Raw genomic sequence first — 19,071 nt, 5'->3', positions numbered from 1 at the left:
CGACAACGAATGAACGGACATCGCGCAACAATCACCAGGCAGGAATGTTCCCTTCCAGTCGGGGAACACTTCAGCAGTCAAGGGCATTCAGCCTCTGATCTCCGGGTAAACGTTCTCCAAGGCGGCCTTCAGGACCCGCGACAACGCAGAATCGCCGAGCAGAAACTTATAGCCAAGTTCCGCACACATGAGTGCGGCCTCAACCGGGACCTGGGATTCATGTCGCATGACATTCATCCCCCACCATCTGGCCTGCAAAATCCTACCAACTGTCCTGGCTTGGTACAATTCACACCTCTTTAACCTGGGGTTAACCCATCTCTGGATCTGTAAAGATTTAATCACCTGCTAATGCTCGCATTCCTAGCATTGTTTGGCATCTTTGAATTTGTCTATATATGTGTTTCTGGAACAGACCTCTTCATTCACCTGAGGAAGGAGCAGCGCTCCGAAAGCTAGTGACATCGAAACAAACCTGTTGGACTTTAACCTGGTGTTGTAAGACTTCGTACTGTTCTCACCCCAGTCCAACGCCGGCATCTCCACATCAGTAGAGACATAGATATAGGGAAGAGGAGACTAGACAAGGGGACAAAAAGTAATGTCAAATAGAAAGACATAAATTCAATGGGGGTGAAACAAGTTGAAATGATGGGTCTATGAGGACAGACCTGACTTGATTTTGAGAAAGAGGATAGAAGTGGTTCAGGGTTGGGGAACTATGAGAGTGGAAAGCTCTGGCAGATCTCCAGAAGAGATGGGGGTGTTTAACAGTCCTGGTAACAAAGGCTTGATGTTTGTTGGTGGGGTCATGGTCCAGGGAAGGTAGGAAGACGCGTCTTGAGAATTAGCGCTCTGCTTCTGCAAGGCAGAGATTGGTCAGCCAGACAACAACACTGCCCTTTTCAACAGGTTTGAGAGCAATGCCGGGGTTAGACCTGAGTGAACGGAGTGCAGTAAGTTCAGAGGAAGACAAGATCGAGTGAATGACGGAGCAGAGACATTGAGACGGCTGATGTCATGCCCACAGTTCTCAATAAAGAGATCAAAACTGGGTAAGAGGCCAGAGGCAGGAGTCCAAGTAGAGGGGGAAAAATGGAGACAGGTGAAAGGATCAGGAGTGAGGACCCCTGCCTAAAGATGAGCATGGAAAAGAAGGTGACGGAGAATGAGTTGAAAATCGTGAAAACTCAAAATTCATCAAGTTGGTGCGTAAGGGGATTTAACTGAATCCTTTGCTAATCACAGATCATTCAGCATCAGAAAGGGGAAGGTCAGATGACACTGTGAATACAAGGCATGAGTTGGGATGAGAAGAAGGGCTGGTGTAAGAGGGAAAGAAGTGGGAGGAAGGATCCAGAAAGGCATCAGAATCCATGAGGTGTAAAAGTTTTAAAGACCTGGGTGTTTATTGTGTTTATTTCTGGTTTCTCCCCTCCCCCCACAAAAAAACAGTGCTAAAAGATATTGAGATTCTGAACAGGGTGCAGACAAGGATGAGTAGAATATTACCAGAATATAGAACTCCGAGTTATGAGACTCCAAACATTAGAGAAACAGAGATACTGAATTGAAATGAATGATATTTTTAAGTGCTTAATATTTTTGATGGATGATGAACATAAATATATAAAAGTGATTGTCAAAGGAATTACGTGTACCACGAGGGTTAACATTTTTATGCAGCAACTGTCATGATCTGGAATGCACTGACTGGAAGGGTGCTGGAGACAAATTCAATCACGGCTTTCAAAAAGGAATTGGATAGCTTCTGAAAGAAAAAAAAACATGTTACAAAGAAAGGGTACGGGAGTGGGGCTAGCTGAATGTCGGTATTTGTAAAGTCATTACAGCCCTTAAAAAAAGCCTTTTTGAATTCCCGAGGATAAAGAGCATTTTCACATACTAGAGGCAAATTGTTAGTTAGTCAAGACTGGAATATCATGGAGAACTGAAACCTTGAACTTGTTTGATTGCTTCTGAAAGTTGAAAATTAATTTTCCAGAGGTGTCCCTGAAATTGGCGATAATATATTCTCTTTTATTTGCCGTATCAAGGAGAAAGCATTTCCAGGGTGTGGGCAGATGGTATGATAGGTGGCATTGATTGGATGGTATGGGCTCAATGGGGTGCGTTTTTTTTATTGCTCTTATTTATAAATGCTTCTGTGGATAATATGGAGCTGAATTGAGGATCATTGGGCAAAATTAAATGTTACCATTATACAATATTTTTGTTTAGGCTAAAAATTATGGTGCTCAATTCTGTCCAGTAGTGCTGGATCTCTCGTTATGTTTAATATTTCAATAGTTGTGCATTTTCTGGCATAGCTCTGGAACTGAAAATTAATTTTGTGATGGTAAATTGAGCTTACCTCCCAAGTTATTACCAGTTCAGATCGACTTCCTCCTCCCCCACTAACATTAGCTGGGCCCATGTCGGGAACTGTAAGAGAACAAAAAGAATGGGTAATTTTGGATCACAGGAAACGTGAACAGGAAACCGGCAGAAAATAAACAATGTGATCCATTTCTTATTTAAAAACATGTTATAGCTGTCTTATGTTCCCAAATTAATGCAAAGATGTTATCCGGACAATATTCAGAATCTCAGTCTTTTAGTCATGAATATTGCGTTTATTAATATACTGTACCTTTAAATTAATTCTCACTTCACCATGCAAATACATCGTATAAAACATATAAAAATATTTAAGCTGTTTGATATGTACATGTATTCAAAAATGTAGTCTCTTATTTTAAATGGCAGAACAAGAGCAAATATAGAAGAATTTATTTTTCCGACCAATGTGATTTTTATTGAATAAACATAAAAAAACAAAAAGTGCAAAAGATTATAAAGTTGGTTATCAGTTCACCGACTAACTCGAAGACTGCCAGTTATAGAAACTAGCTATTAACAATAGAAATTTTAATCAGGCAGTTTCCGCATCACTTCACAAATCCACAATTCATATTTTATGTCCAAAGAGCAAGGGGAGGCTCTATACTCCTAAGCATTTGTGGGCTTGATGTATATCTTATTTACCCAGTGATGGCTTTCGTTCAAAAGGATAACAATTTCTTTATTGGACTTGAAAACATCTCAGAACTTACAGGAGTTTCAATGCACATGGTTTTTGTAGGGTGCCCCAGGTCCTTTCTGGAACATTCCCAGATGTCTTACCTCTCTAATTTAACCTACAGGCTTACACAATCAAGCAAGTGAACAAAAATCAGAACAGCATAATTAAACACAGATGAAACCAACAATTGAACACTACATCTTAACCCCCCCCCCCCCGCCCAACCTTTTAACCAAAGCCCCTGTTTTCAATTAAACCATCTTAAACAAGGAACATATATGTCAAGTCATTTCATGGAGATCAACTTGTCAGTTTCCTCTCAGTACAGAAAGTTATTAAGGTGCAAAGACCTCTTTGATCTGTGATTATATCCATGAATCTGTTGTTGTGGTTCTGTCTGATCAACTTGATGATGCAATGATCAAAATTGCTCATAGGAAAATGAAATGCATCTTCATAATCACAATCCTTGAAGCATCCTGGTCTCCTCACTATCAAACATATTGTGTTCTACCTTTTGTCGTCATCCAACAGATATGCATTGGTACCAAGCAACTGCTTGATCTGCTTTGGACTATTACGATCCCGGACCAGATCCCAAAAACAGTTGCTGTGATAGTGGACAGAAACCCCAATATTTTCTTTTATTTGTAAGGGTCTGAGGAAAGGGTACCTTGCTCCAGGAGTGATTCCACGCACAAATAGGGATATGATATATTAAAACAAACTTTATTGCTGACACAGTATTACTAATTTTGGCATTATAAAGACAATAGCTTATAATTACCAGTTAAACAATGCTTAACAATACAATCAAACAATAACTCCGAACTGAAATCTTTATCTTCACCCAAACAACACGCATCATAGATCAAAATCCACTTTTAAATAGAGTTCGCAGACCCAGGAATATGTGCTTAACAGAGATCCTATTAAAAGACTGATTGAAGAGAGAGAAAACTGATCAGGAAACAGCCTGCAGATTCTTACCTGACTCAGCGAACAGTTTATTCTGCCAGGCTTTGAGAAACTGCACCTGTCCTGTTCACAAGCAAATCTTTAACTCACTGCTTTGAGAGCAGCTGCTGGTCTGTCCACAGTCAATCTAAAACTGAGCACCAAAGCTGAAAACTCAACACCTGACTGCTTCAGCCCCTGGCTCCTCCCATTAATTGTATCACCTTGCTAAAACTAAGCACAATGGGTGGGATTCTCCGCCCCGTCGCCCCTCCACATTTCTGCCTCACCCCGCCGGCGGGATGCTCCGCATGCTGGCCGGTCAATGGGGTTTCCCATTGTGGGGCAGCCCCACGCCGTTGGAAAACCACTGGGCTGCCGGCAAAACGGAGCATCCTGCCGGTGGAGAATCCCGCCCAATGTCTCTAATTGTCTACTTCCCAGAGAACCTCATTAATATAAATAAAATTCCATTAGTCCAACTTTTATGATGCTGTAACTGCACATTTGTCTCCAAAAAGCCTAATGCCTTTCCATCCAGGATTTTTAAACACATGATGGCAGCTGTCACATACTAACCCAGGCTTCTAATCCTTACTGCACAAACTACATAAAATACAATATATCTGAAACCCTACATTCATCACAGGACCCAATAGATATGGGCCAGAATTCTCCAAAAATGGGGCTATATCCCCATGCCCGCCGGAAAAAGCGCGCAAATCACTTCCGACTTTTTTCAAAAAGTCCGGAGTGATTCTCCAGTTTTAAGGGCTCTAGCAGGGCCCCAGCATATGCCGTGCAGCTCCTGCTGCCGATACGGGGCCCTGCATTTCCAGCCACTGGTCCGCGCATGCGCACGGCGGCCGTTGTCGCGCCGGCCCCCGCGCAACATGGCGGAGCCACACAGTGGACCAGGGCTGACAAATATAGGCCCCTTCCCGGATCGCGCGATCCCGCTTAGAGGCCACCCCACGGAGTCTGATATCCCCCCCACTCCCCCCAGGATGGCCAGTGCGTACGAGCTCCCGCCGGGTGGAACCAGGCTGGAACCACACCGGCGGAACTCAGCGGGAACTCAGCTGGTCGACCGCGGAGAGTCGCCGCGGGGACCTCATTTAACGGCCCCCGACCAGCGCCGCATCGATCGCACGTGGTTGGTGGTGATTCTCCGGTCTGCGGAGAATCGCGTTCCGGCGCCGTGGGCCTGAGACCCCATTCTCCGCCCCTGCGCCGAGCACGATTTTGGCGTGGAGGCTCGGAGAATCCTGGCTACGATGTAAGTTTGAATTTACGATTTGGACATTTGGATTTTAATCCAATCTCCAACCTCAAATCATGGTATCCTTGCACTGAACATTTGTCACTGTGTTCTTTTGCTTTGCCATGTTGCTTTGCAATTTCACCTGATTTTGCAGTGACGTTGGGCGAAATTCTCCCCAAACGGCGCGATGTTCGCTGACTGGGGCCCAAAACGGCGCCAATCAGACGGGCATCGCGCCGCCCCAAAGTTGCGGAATGCTCCGCATCTTTGGGGGCCGAGCCCCAACATTGAGGGGCTAGGCCAGCGCCGGAGGGATTTCCGCCGCGCCAGCTGGCGGAAACGGCCTTTGTTGCCCCGCCAGCTGGCGCGCAAATGACATGTCGGGGCGGCGCATGCGCGGGAGCATTAGCGGCCGCTGACAGTTTCCCGCGCATGCGCAGTGGAGAGCGTCTCCACCACCTCCGCCATGGTGGAGACCGTTGCGGAGGCGGAAGGGAAAGAGTGCCCCCACGGCACAGGCCCGCCCGCGGATCGGTGGCCCCGATCGCGGGCCAGGCCACCGTGGGGGCACCGCCCGGGGTCAGATCGCCCCGCGCCCCCCCCCAGGACCCCGGAGCCCGCCCACGCCGCCTTGTCCCACCGGTAAGAAAGGTACTTTAATTTACGCCGGCAGGACAGGCAATTTATTGGTGGGACTTCGGCCCATCCGGGCCGGAGAATCGAGCAGGGGGGCCCCGCCAACCGGCGCGATTCCCGCTCCCGCCGAATCTCTGGTGCCGGAGACTTTGGCAACCGGCGGGGGCGGGATTCACGGCAGCCCCCGGCGATTCTCCGACCCGGCGGGGTGTCGGAGAATGACGCCCGTTGTCATTAACTGGTGTCGATGGATTAAGACTGGTCCATGGTGTATAAACATTATAAACTATCGCACGTTTGGCTGGTGTCTTTCAAATCGGAGAGTGTTGAATATTCTGATATGCATCCTTTAATCCGCCATTCATGTAAACATTTTGTAACAGTAGGGGTATTTGTAGAGCGCTCCCCAAGGGTGCTTATTCACTGCTGTGTATAAGCAGATGTAATTGCAGGGAGAAACAAGTTTGAAACAAAGCCTTACATACCTCGCGCTCTGCCTGGTGTATCTTTTTGCCGTTCTTGCAGTGAGGGTTTATCCTCACTGTGGATAATTTATGTGCAGTCCCTTGATCAAGCCATCTGAACAATGAATTTCCTTTTGCAATGGTATATACATGTGCCTTTACTCTCAGGAAGAGATTGTACCACGTGCCAAACTGATGAAGTCTTCTTTTTCGTTGACTGATACATCTCTGCAAAATGGTTCAACGGAACATGAGGTGTACTTATTCCCTCAAAATGGACATGGGCACAATTTTGAAGGTATCTAACCATGATGGGCACTTGTTGATAAGATTATTGAGATCTCCTTGTCCATAACATTTTTGCTGGAGCTGGTCGGGCAAATTATTTTTGCAACCGAGTCTAAGGATACATTGCTGCATGAGGAGAACTTCTCTTTGTGGAATTAAAGTGCTTTCAATTAACTGGTCACAAATTAGTTAATTGGTTACTGTGCCAAACTTACATGTAGGAGCCAATTGCCACAACGTTGCCATATTTTGTTTGATGGATTCACCTGTTCCCTGGAATTTCTGGCAGAATGTATATTGCTCGATCATCATAATTGTCTTCAGCCCAAAGTAGTTTTCGTAATAACGTACTGCCATATCAAATGTAGGCGTATCTATTGTGAGCTGTTTGCATATTTGCTTGTGTTCTGAGAAACGTACAGGTACACTTCCTTGCAGATCACTGCTCCATATGGACTGTCCATCCCTATAATGAACAAGTCGGTCTTGAACCCCAAAATCTATCATCTTTCAGCAATGAAAGAATTGGTTCTGAAGGCGGTAAAGTTAAACATTTCTCAACCATCCTTGTCACCAATTTTTGTTATGTATTTGCCAGTTTGCTGTGTATCTTATTTATCTCAGAGCAATGCAGAGATCGTTATAATTCTAAGTCTAATAGGTTTGTTTACAGAAGTTCAAAACAACTCATAAATTACAAGAGCTTTAACATTTGCAGAGAGGTCTAGATCTTTACTGGAACATTCCCAGATTTGGATCTTTCCATGTCCATTGACAGTCTTAAGTAATCAAACAAGTGTACAAAGATTAGTTATCACATTTATCACACTGGCATAATCAAACCCAGATGAAACAAACCACTGAACACTACATACACCTACATATTTCTTCCTGTCTCATTGCAGCAAGGTGTTCCTAGCTTGCTAACTTTATGAACTATTAAGATGCCTGCCATGGGACTTCCGGGTGCGGCGATGACCAGCTAAGTCGCACGTTTCGGCAGCTCCCGGTGGAACGGACTTTTGGGCTCTTAATAAGAGCCCCAACGGCAATTTTAACGGCTAGAAGCACTGTGCGGTAAACCAGAAGGGAATCCCCCCTGGAAACGGATGGAAAAAGGAGAGGGAAGTGGCCAGATTGCAGTGGATCCTTTGGAGCAGCGGCAAGGAAGGCAAGCAAGAACCAAGATGGCGACGGAAGGTGGCAGTTTAACATGGGGCCCTGAACAACAAGAGTTTTTGAAATGTTGCGTGGAGGAACTTAAAAAGGAAATGAAGAAGGAGCTGTTGGCCCCGATATTACAGGCGATCGAAGGGCTAAAGGATGAGCAAAAGACCCAGGAGCGGGAGCTTCGGGTCGTGAAGGCAAAGGCTGCCGAGAACGAGGACGATATACAGGGCCTGGTGGGGAAGACGGAGATGCACGAGGCACACCATAAACGATGTGTGGAAAGACTGGAGGTGCTGGAGGATAACGTGAGGAGGAATAATTTAAGGATTCTTGGTCTTCCTGAAGGTGCAGAAGGAGCAGACGTCGGGGCATATGTGAGCACGATGCTGCACTCGTTAATGGGAGTGGAGGCCCCGGCGGGTCCACTGGAGGTGGAGGGAGTATACCGAGTGTTGGCGCGAGGACCGAGAGCAGGAGAAATTCCGAGAGCCATAGTGGTGAGATTCCTCCGTTTTAAGGACAAAGAGATGGTCCTTAGATGGGCAAAGAAAACTCGGAGCAGTAGGTGGGAGAACGCGGTGATCCGCGTATATCAAGACTGGAGTGCGGAGGTGGCGAGAAGGAGGGCGAGCTTCAATCGGGCCAAGGCGGTGCTTCACAAAAAGAAGATAAAATTTGGAATGCTGCAACCGGCAAGACTGTGGGTCACATATCAAGGGAGGCACCACTACTTTGAGACGGCGGATGAGGCGTGGACTTTTATTGTGGAAGAAAAACTGGAATAAGCGGGTTATTAAAAAAGAACGTTTGAAACAAAGTGGTGGGGCGAGTATGGGGGGCGAAGAGGGGGGAACAAAGGGGGGGAAAGATGAGTTTTATGTTATTAATCCTGCGATGCGGTAACTTTTCTCTCTTCCACAGGTGGTGGTGGAGGGAGGAAGGGAGGTGGAGGAGATGGGGCGTTGGCCATGGGGGGCGGGGCCAAAAGGGAAGCGCGGGCTTTGTTCCCGCGCTATGATAATCATGGCGGGAATAGGGAAGCAGGAAGGAGGGGGCGTCGCACGGTGCGAGCAGAGGTCACGGGGAGAAGCCGAGGTCGGCCAGAGTTTGCTGACTTCTGGGAGGGGGGAGCCGGAATGGGGTGGGGTGGGCGGGGGGGCACCGCCTGGGGGGGACACAGCTGCGTGGGAACCGGGTGAGGAGCTGGAAAAAGGGGATGGCTAATCGACAAGGGGGGGGGGTAAAAAGCCCCCCAACCCGGTTGATCACGTGGAATGTGAGAGGGCTGAACGGGCCGATAAAGAGGGCACGAGTACTCGCACACCTTAAGAAACTTAAGGCAGACGTGGTTATGTTACAAGAGACGCACTTGAAACTTATAGACCAGGTTAGACTACGCAAAGGATGGGTGGGGCAGGTGTTTCATTCGGGACTAGATGCGAAAAACAGGGGGGGTGGCTATACTAGTGGGGAAGTGGGTTATGTTTGAGGCAAAGACCATAGTGGCGGATAGCGGGGGCAGATACGTGATGGTGAGTGGCAAATTACAGGGGGAGGCGGTGGTCTTGGTAAACGTATATGCCCCGAACTGGGATGATGCCAATTTTATGAGGCGCATGCTAGGACGCATCCCGGACCTAGAGGTGGGAAAGTTGGTAATGGGGGGAGATTTTAATACGGTGCTGGAGCCAGGGCTGGACAGGTCGAGATCCAGGACTGGAAGGAGGCCGGCTGCAGCCAAGGTGCTTAAAGATTTTATGGAGCAGATGGGAGGAGCAGACCCGTGGAGATTTAGCAGACCTAGGAGTAAGGAGTTTTCGTTTTTCTCCTATGTCCACAAAGTTTATTCGCGAATAGACTTTTTTGTTTTGGGAAGGGCGTTGATCCCGAAGGTGAGGGGGACGGAGTATACGGCTATAGCCATTTCGGATCACGCTCCATATTGGGTAGACTTGGAGATAGGGGAGGAAACAGAAGGGCGTCAACCCTGGAGAATGGACATGGGACTAATGGCAGATGAAGGGGTGTGTCTAAGGGTGAGGGGGTGAATTGAAAAATACTTGGAACTCAATGATAATGGGGAGGTCCAGGTGGGAGTGGTCTGGGAGGCGCTGAAAGCAGTGGTTAGAGGGGAGCTGATATCAATAAGGGCACATAAAGGAAAGCACGAGAGTAGGGAACGGGAGCGGTTGCTGCAAGAACTTCTGAGGGTGGACAGGCAATATGCGGAGGCACCGGAGGAGGGACTGGACAGGGAAAGGCAAAGGTTACACGTAGAACTTGACTTGCTGACAACGGGTACTGCAGAAGCACAGTGGAGGAAGGCACAGGGTGTACAGTATGAGTATGGGGAGAAGGCGAGCAGGTTGCTGGCCCATCAATTGAGGAAAAGGGGAGCAGCGAGGGAAATAGGGGGAGTGAGGGATGAGGAAGGAGAGATAGAGCGGGGAGCGGAGAGAGTGAATGGAGTGTTCAAGGCATTCTATAAAAGATTATACGAAGCTCGGCCCCCGGATGGGAAGGAGAGAATGATGTGCTTCCTGGACCGGCTGGAATTTCCTAAGGTGGAGGAGCAGGAGAGGGTGGGACTGGGAGCACAGATCGAGATAGAGGAAGTAGTGAAAGGAATTAGGAGTATGCAGGCGGGGAAGGCTCCGGGACCGGATGGATTTCCAGTCGAATTTTATAGGAAATATGTGGACTTGCTTGCCCCGATACTGATGAGAACCTTTAATGAGGCGAAGGAAAGGGGACAGCTGCCCCCGACTATGTCGGAGGCAACGATATCGCTTCTCCTAAAGAAGGAAAAAGACCCGCTGCAATGCGGGTCCTATAGACCTATTTCCCTCCTAAATGTAGACGCTAAGATTCTGGCCAAGGTAATGGCAATGAGGATAGAGGATTGTGTCCCGGGGGTAGTCCATGAGGACCAAACTGGGTTTGTGAAGGGGAGACAGCTGAATACGAATATACGGAGGCTGCTAGGGGTAATGATGATGCCCCCACCAGAGGGGGAAGCAGAGATCGTGGTGGCGATGGATGCCGAGAAAGCATTTGATAGAGTGGAGTGGGATTATTTGTGGGAGGTGTTGAGGAGATTTGGCTTTGGAGATGAGTATATTAGATGGGTACAGCTGCTGTATAGGGCCCCGATGGCGAGCGTGGCCACGAATGGACGGGGGTCTGCGTATTTTCGGCTCCATAGAGGGACGAGGCAGGGATGTCCTCTGTCCCCATTATTGTTTGCACTGGCGATTGAGCCCCTGGCAATAGCATTGAGGGGTTCCAGGAAGTGGAGGGGAGTACTCAGGGGAGGAGAGGAACACCGGGTATCTCTTTACGCGGACGATTTATTGGTGTATGTGGCGGACCCGGCGGAGGGGATGCCAGAGATAATGCGGATACTTGGGGAGTTTGGAGAATTTTCAGGATATAAGCTGAACATGGGGAAAAGTGAGCTGTTTGTGGTGCATCCAGGGGAGCAGAGCAGAGAAATAGAGGACTTACCGCTGAGGAAGGTAACAAGGGACTTTTGTTACTTGGGGATCCAGATAGCCAAGAATTGGGGTACATTGCATAGGTTAAACTTAACGCGGTTGGTGGAACAGATGGAGGAGGACTTCAAGAGATGGGACATGGTATCCCTGTCACTGGCAGGGAGGGTACAAGCGGTTAAAATGGTGGTCCTCCCGAGATTCCTCTTTGTGTTTCAGTGCCTCCCGGTGGTGATCACGAAGGCTTTTTTCAAAAGGATTGAGAAGCGTATCATGAGTTTTGTGTGGGCCGGGAAGACCCCGAGAGTGAGGAAGGGATTTTTGCAGCGTAGTAGGGATAGGGGGTGTGGTAGTATGCATTAGGGGTCATGTGGGACTGTGAAGCCATGATGTAATTGGCTGACAGATCCCGGGTCCTGGTTGGACGTTGACCTCTAGCTCCGCCCTGAAGGCGGAGTATAAGTACCTGGAGCCCTCCCCCGCAGGTAGTCTACTACTGAACTGCGGGGGAAACAATCACGCTTAATAAAGCCTCATCGACTTCACTCTATTCGTCTCACGGAGTCTTTGTGCGCTACAATTTATTAAGTGTGCCTAAAAAGGACTATGGAGCTCAGGATCATCCCGGAATGCCTGAAGATCAGCCCCCACGCAGTGAACGCGGCAGCAGCTTTCAAGCACTGGCAGACTTGTTTCGAGGCCTACCTCAGAACGGCCACCGGCCGGGTCACAGAAGACCAAAAATTACAGGTCCTGCACTCGAGGTTAAGCACGGAGATTTTCTCTTTCATCGAAGAAGCAGAGGATTTCCAGACGGCGTTCGCAGCACTGAAAAGTCTCCATGTCCGCCCAGTAAACCAGGTCTACGCTCGCTATCAACTCGCAACGAGACGGCAAAGTCCCGGACAATCGATAGATGAATTCTACGCCGCGCTACTAATTTTGGGACGAGCCTGCAGCTGCCCGTCGGTGAACGCAAATGAACACACGGACATGTTAATGCGCGATGCTTTTGTGGCAGGTATGAACTCCTCCCAAATCCGCCAAAGACTTCTCGAAAAAGAGTCGCTAAGACTCTCAGAGGCACGGGCCCTAGCAGCCTCCCTAGACGTGGCCGCGCGTAATACCCGTGCCTACGGCGCCGACCGCGCAGCAGCCCATTGGGCTCCGTACCTACCCGTCGCGACAAACCCACACCCCCCCCGGACACCCCACAGGCTTGCGCGGTCCAAACACCAAGTCGCACCGGGGGCGCCCGCTGCTATTTCTGCGGCCAGGCGAAACACCCCCGGCAGCGCTGCCCGGCCCGCGCAGCGATCTGCAAGAGCTGCGGAAAAAAGGGCCATTTCGCGGTTGTGTGCCGGTCCCGCGAGATCGCCGCTGTCCCGGTAGAACAGGGAGCCCTGCACGCCGCTTACGCTCACCAACCCCCCCTGCGCCCCATGTACGACCCGCATGCGCAGCCACTCTGGGTCCCGGCCACCGCGGTCCCGGGAGAACAGGGAGCCCTGCACGCCGCTTACGCTCCCAACGCCCCCCCCGCGCCCCATGTATGACCTGCCGGCGCTACCACTTTGGGTCCCGACCACCGCTCTCCCCGGAGAAGAGGGAGTTCTGCGCGGCTCTAACGCCCCACAAACCCCCCCCCCCCCCGCGCCCCACGTATGACCCGCCGGCGCTACCAATTTGGGTCCCGACCACCGCTGTCCCCAGAGATGAGGGAGCCCCGCGCGTTCTTAACGCTCCCCAACCCCCCCAGCGCCCCATGTGCGACCCGCAGACGCCGCCAGTTTGGGTCCCGGCCACCACGAGGGGAGGATGGGCGCCGCCATCTTGGACCACCCCAGACCTGTACGCGCATGGGGGCGGCCATTTTGTCCACCCCGCCGCCATCTTGTGACCCCCCCACCATGTGCGATGCATGGGGGCAGCCATTTTTTTCATCCCCGACGCCACCTTGGACGGCAACAACGGACCCCAGTGTCGACGGCTCCACGGGGTTCGAAGAAGACGCTCAACTACTACAACCACGTCTCGCTTCAATAACGCTGGACCAAGCTCGGCCCCGGACACTCCAGACGACGACGACAATGGTGCTGATAAACGGGCACGAGACACCATGCCTAGTCGACTCCGGGAGCACGGAGAGCTTTATCCACCCCAACACGGTAAGACGCTGTTCCTTGACCACCCCTCCCAGCGCACAAAAGATTTCCCTAGCTGCAGGATCCCACTCCGTACAGATCAAAGGTTTCCGCATAGTTACCCTAACGGTGCAGGGGAGGGAGTTCAAAAACTACAGGCTCCACGTCCTTCCCCAACTCTGCGCCCCCACATTACTGGGATTAGACTTCCAGTGCAATCTACAGAGCCTTACCTTCAAATTCGGCGGCCCAATACCCCCACTCACTATCTGCGGCCTCGCAACCCTCAAGGTGCAACCCCCGTCCTTGTTTGCGAACCTCACCCCGGATTGCAAACCCGTCGCCACTAGGAGCAGACGGTACAGCGCCCAGGACCGGACCTTCATTCGGTCCGAAGTCCAGCGGCTACTAAAGGAAGGCATAATCCAGGCCAGCAATAGTCCCTGGAGAGCACAGGTGGTAGTAGTGAAGACAGGGGAGAAGCAAAGGATGGTCATAGACTATAGCCAGACCATCAACAGGTACACACAACTCGACGCGTACCCTCTCCCCCGCATATCCGACATGGTCAATCGGATTGCCCAATATAAAGTCTTCTCCACCGTGGACCTCAAGTCCGCCTACCATCAGCTCCCCATCTGCCCAAGTGACCGCAAGTACACAGCCTTCGAGGCAGACGGGCGATTATACCATTTCCTAAGGGTCCCATTTGGCGTCACAAACGGGGTCTCGGTCTTCCAACGAGAGATGGACCGAATGGTTGATTAACACGGGTTGCAGGCCACGTTCCCGTATCTCGACAATGTAACCATCTGCGGCCACGACCAGCAGGACCACGACGCCAACCTCCAAAAATTCCTCCAGACCGCTAAAGCCTTGAACCTCACGTACAACGAGGACAAGTGCGTTTTAGCACCAACTGGCTAGCCATCCTAGGCTACGTAGTGCGCAATGGGATAATAGGCCCCGATCCCGAACGTATGCGCGCCCTCATGGAATTTCCCCTATCGCACTGCACAAAAGCCCTGAAACGCTGCCTGGGGTTCTTTTCATACTACGCCCAGTGGGTACCCCAGTACGCAGACAAGGCCCGCCCTCTAATACAGACCACGACCTTCCCTCTGTCGACGGAGGCTTGCCAGGCCTTCAGCCGCATCAAAGCGGATATCGCAAAGGCCACGATGCGCGCCATCGACGAGTCCCTCCCCTTCCAGGTCGAGAGCGACGCCTCCGACGTAGCTCTAGCGGCCACCCTTAACCAAGCGGGCAGACCCGTGGCCTTTTTCTCCCGAACCCTCCACGCTTCAGAAATCCGCCACTCCTCAGTGGAAAAGGAAGCCCAAGCCATAGTGGAAGCTGTGCGACATTGGAGGCATTACCTGGCCGGCAGGAGATTCACTCTCCTCACCGACCAACTGTCGGTAGCCTTCATGTTCGATAATGCACAGCGGGGCAAAATCAAAAACGACAAGATTTTAAGGTGGAGGATCGAGCTCTCAACCTTCAACTACGAGATCTTGTATCGTCCCGGAAAGCTGAACGAGCCGTCCGATGCCCTATCCCGCGGCACATGTGCCAACGCACAAATTAACCGCCTCCAAACCCTCCACGAGGACCTCTGCCACCCGGGGGTCACTCGGTTTTTCCACTTTATCAAGTCCCGCAACCTCCCATACTCCTTAGAGGAGGTCCGTACAGTCACAAGGAACTGCCACATCTGCGCAGAGTGCAAACCGCATTTTTTCAGGCCGGATGGTGCGCACCTGATTAAGGCTTCCCGCCCGTTTGAACGCCTTAGTCTGGATTTCAAAGGACCCCTCCCCTCCACCGACCGCAACATATACTTCCTTAATGTGGTGGACGAGTACTCCCGCTTCCCATTCGCTATCCCTGTTCTGACATGACCGTGGCCACAGTCATTAAAGCCCTGAACACCATATTCACACTGTTCGGTTGCCCCGCATACGTCCACAGCGACAGGGGGTCCTCTTTCATGAGTGACGAGCTGCACCAGTTCCTGCTCAGCAACGGGATAGCCTCGAGCAGGACGACCAGCTACAACCCCCGGGGGAACGGGCAAGTACGGTCCAGGGATCTCCCAGTTTCCCGGTGGCAGGAGGTCCTTCCGGACGCCCTCCACTCCATCTGGTCACTACTGTGTACTGGCACTAATCAAACGCCTCATGAGCGCCTCCTTGTCTTCCCCAGGAAGTCCTCCTCTGGAACGTCGCTGCCGACCTGGCTGGCGGCCCCAGGACCCATCTTGCTCCGAAAGCACGTGCGGGCGCACAAGTCGGACCCGTTGGTCGAAAGGGTTCACCTCCTTCACGCGAACCAGCAGTACGCCTACGTGGAGTACCCCGACGGCCGACAGGACACGGTCTCTCTGCGAGATCTGGCGCCCGCCGGCAACACACACACCACCCCGACACCAATCCCCCAACCCCCCCCTTCCTGCCACCGCCGCACCCCGCGACCGCCCCTTCCCAGGAGGATCAGTCCTCCTCCCAGGCCCGACCAGGAATAAAGCCCAAGCTGAAACCGTAAGGCTCCCAGAGAAGACAACACCAGAACAAGCACCACCACCACCGGGGCCGAGGCGATCGACACGGACGACCAGACCGCCCGACCGACTTGTGGCGTCGATCTAACAGTACAATGTGGACTTTTAACGAGAACATTTTGTCTTTTCCTGACGATTACTGTAAATAGTTGAAAAAAAAAAAAAAAAACCTTGTACATACTGTTATATTGAAAGTTTTCCTCCCAGGACCAGCCTTGTAAACCCTTACCACCATGCGAAGCATCACCCCGCCGGGTTCATTTTTAACAAGGGGTGAATGTGGTAGTATGCATTAGGGGTCATGTGGGACTGTGAAGCCATGATGTCATTGGCTGACAGATCCCGGGTCCTGGTTGGACGTTGACCTCTAGCTCCGCCCTGAAGGCGGAGTATAAGTACCTGGAGCCCTCCCCCGCAGGTAGTCTACTACTGAACTGCGGGGGAAACAGTCATGCTTAATAAAGCCTCATCGACTTCACTCTATTCGTCTCACGGAGTCTTTGTGCGCTACGGGGGGGGGCTGCCGCTACCGAGCCTGAGTGAGTACTACTGGGCCGCCAACATCTCAATGGTATGTAAGTGGATGGGAGAAGAGGAGGGAGCGGCGTGGAAGAGATTGGAGAAGGCGTCCTGTAGGGGGACTTGCCTACAAGCCACGGTGACGGCGCCGTTGCCGTTCTCACCGAAGAAATACACCACAAGCCCGGTGGTGGTGGCTACTCTGAAAATTTGGGGGCAATGGAGACTGCATAGGGGAAAGACGGGAGCCTCGGTGTGGTCCCCGATAAGAAATAATCATAGGTTTGCTCCGGGGAGAATGGATGGGGGATTTAGAACATGGCAAAGAGCAGGAGCAACACAATTGAGAGATATGTTTGTAGATGGGACGTTTGCAAGTCTGGGAGCGCTGACCGAAAAATATGGGTTGCCCCAAGGGAATGCATTCCGGTATATGCAACTGAGGGCTTTTACGAGGCAACAGGTGAGGGAATTCCCGCAGCTCCCGACGCAGGAGGTGCAGGACAGAGTGATCTCAAAGACATTGGTGGGGGACGGTAAGGTGTCAGACATATATAGGGAGATGAGAGACGAGGGGGAGATTATGGTAGACGAGCTGAAAGGGAAATGGGAAGAAGAGCTGGGGGAGGAGATTGAGGAGGGGCTGTGGGCTGATGCCCTAAGTAGGGTAAACTCATCGTCCTCATGTGCCAGGCTAAGCCTGACACAATTTAAGGTGTTACACAGGGAGCATATGACTGGAACAAGGCTTAGCAAATTTTTTGGAGTAGAGGATAGGTGTGCGAGATGCTCGAAAAGCCCAGCGAATCACACCCACATGTTCTGGTCATGTCCGGCACTACAGGGGTTTTGGGTGGGGGTGACAAAGGTGCTTTCGAAGGTAGTGGGGGTCCAGGTCGAACCAAGCTGGGGGTTGGCTATATTTGGGGTTGCAGAAGAGCCGGGAGTGCAGGAGGCGAGAGAGGCTGATGTTTTGGCCTTTGCGTCCCTAGTAGCCCGGTGCAGGATACTGTTGATGTGGAAGGAAGCCAAGCCCCCGGGTGTGGAGACCTGGATAAATGACATGGCAGGGTTTATAAAGCTGGAACGGATTAAGTTCGTCCTAAGGGGATCGGCTCAAGGGTTCACCAGGCGGTGGCAACCGTTCGTCGAATACCTCACAGAAAGATAGAGGGAATGGAAAAGAAGAAAACAGCAGCAGCAGCCCAGGGGGGGGGGGGGGGGGGGGGGGGGGAGGGAGGAACCAGAGGGATTCTCAGGGATGTTAATATATAAGTATAATATGTATAGGTTGTTGTTATAGATAATTGTATATTGGACTGTTAAAACATATTTTTGGAGAATATTTATCTGGGACAAGGCAGTTGCCATTTAGTTTTGTTTTTGTTTATATATTATTTATTTCTTGTTTATAAAACTGGCCATTGTTATTTATATTGTTATATTACTGTGTAAAGGATACACAATGTACTGTGATGGTTGGCCAAAAATTTTCAATAAAATATTTTTTTTTTTTAAAAAGATGCCTGCCATGGAAATACAATATATTCAGGCCATATTTATAATACAGATCCCATTAATTTTCATGTAATTTTGGTGTGTTGAGTCAGGTTATTACAATAATGAGGCAACAGCATTACAATCAGCTCTTTTCAACGCCTTACATCTACAAAATTTGAATAGGAGAAACCGATGGGAAAGAAGTAACAATACAATTGCAGTGTTTAGGCTTTGTTGGCGGGGCTGCACATTTAACTGGCATTGGCAGGGGCAGGATCATATTTTAGTCCGAGCATGGAGAGTGGATAGGCGGACTCATCAATCACCGACTTTGGTAAGTACTTGGTTTCAGTAGGTACTTCGGAGCATTGAAAAGTGGTGGGGCTGCCTGCATGCAGCTGGCTGGTGCTTCATCTTCTATCCGTGTGACTAATGATGTCTATGAGACATTAACAATGAACAGCTGTTTAAATGGGATAAGGCACAATTCAACTAAAATCTGATCGGCATTTTTCAACCCAAATGGAGTTAAGCCTCATTTTTAATTTTGCTCATCCTCACTATCTGGTGTATGGACAAGTAATGCTAGTACAGATGGGCTGTGAATTGTTTTTAGCCATAAAGGTTATTTGTACTTTAGAGTTTTGAATATTTGGCTCAACATTATGCTTACTTGTTGGACCTGTTGAGCAATCAGAGTACTTGGTTTTTGTGTAGTTTTTCTATTTGTAACAAGATCCTGCCTTAAAACCGTTTGAATGAATAGAATTAGATATGCTTGAGAACCAAGATCCACATTACAAACGTTGAAGCTACTATTCCTGTGGTAAAGTAAAAAAAAGTTATCCAAAGCAAGCACATGTGTAGGATGATGTCTTAAAGAGGGCTATTTTATAATGTCTTGTTCACCAGATTATTAAGGGCTGGGGGCACGGTGGTGCAGTTGTTAGCACTGCTGTCTATGGTGCTGAGGACCTGGGTTTGATC

General features: G+C 50.2%; 1 protein-coding gene across 26 annotated transcripts in view; it reads right to left on the bottom strand.

Annotated features, from left to right (window-relative positions):
• LOC140388298 (contactin-4-like) overlaps positions 1-19,071 on the bottom strand; it is a 3,617,424-nt gene that overhangs the window by 237,755 nt on the left and 3,360,598 nt on the right. For all 26 annotated transcript variants that reach the window (XM_072472208.1, XM_072472210.1, XM_072472213.1 and 23 more), the window contains one exon: positions 2,375-2,445. In XM_072472208.1, the coding sequence (XP_072328309.1) occupies positions 2,375-2,445 (71 nt within the window). The remainder of the gene's footprint in view (positions 1-2,374; positions 2,446-19,071) is intronic.

This window comes from Scyliorhinus torazame, chromosome 13, assembly GCF_047496885.1.
Source record: "Scyliorhinus torazame isolate Kashiwa2021f chromosome 13, sScyTor2.1, whole genome shotgun sequence".
In the NCBI taxonomy this organism is placed as follows: Eukaryota; Metazoa; Chordata; class Chondrichthyes; order Carcharhiniformes; family Scyliorhinidae; genus Scyliorhinus; species Scyliorhinus torazame.
This window is presented reverse-complemented; position numbering and strand designations above follow the sequence as displayed.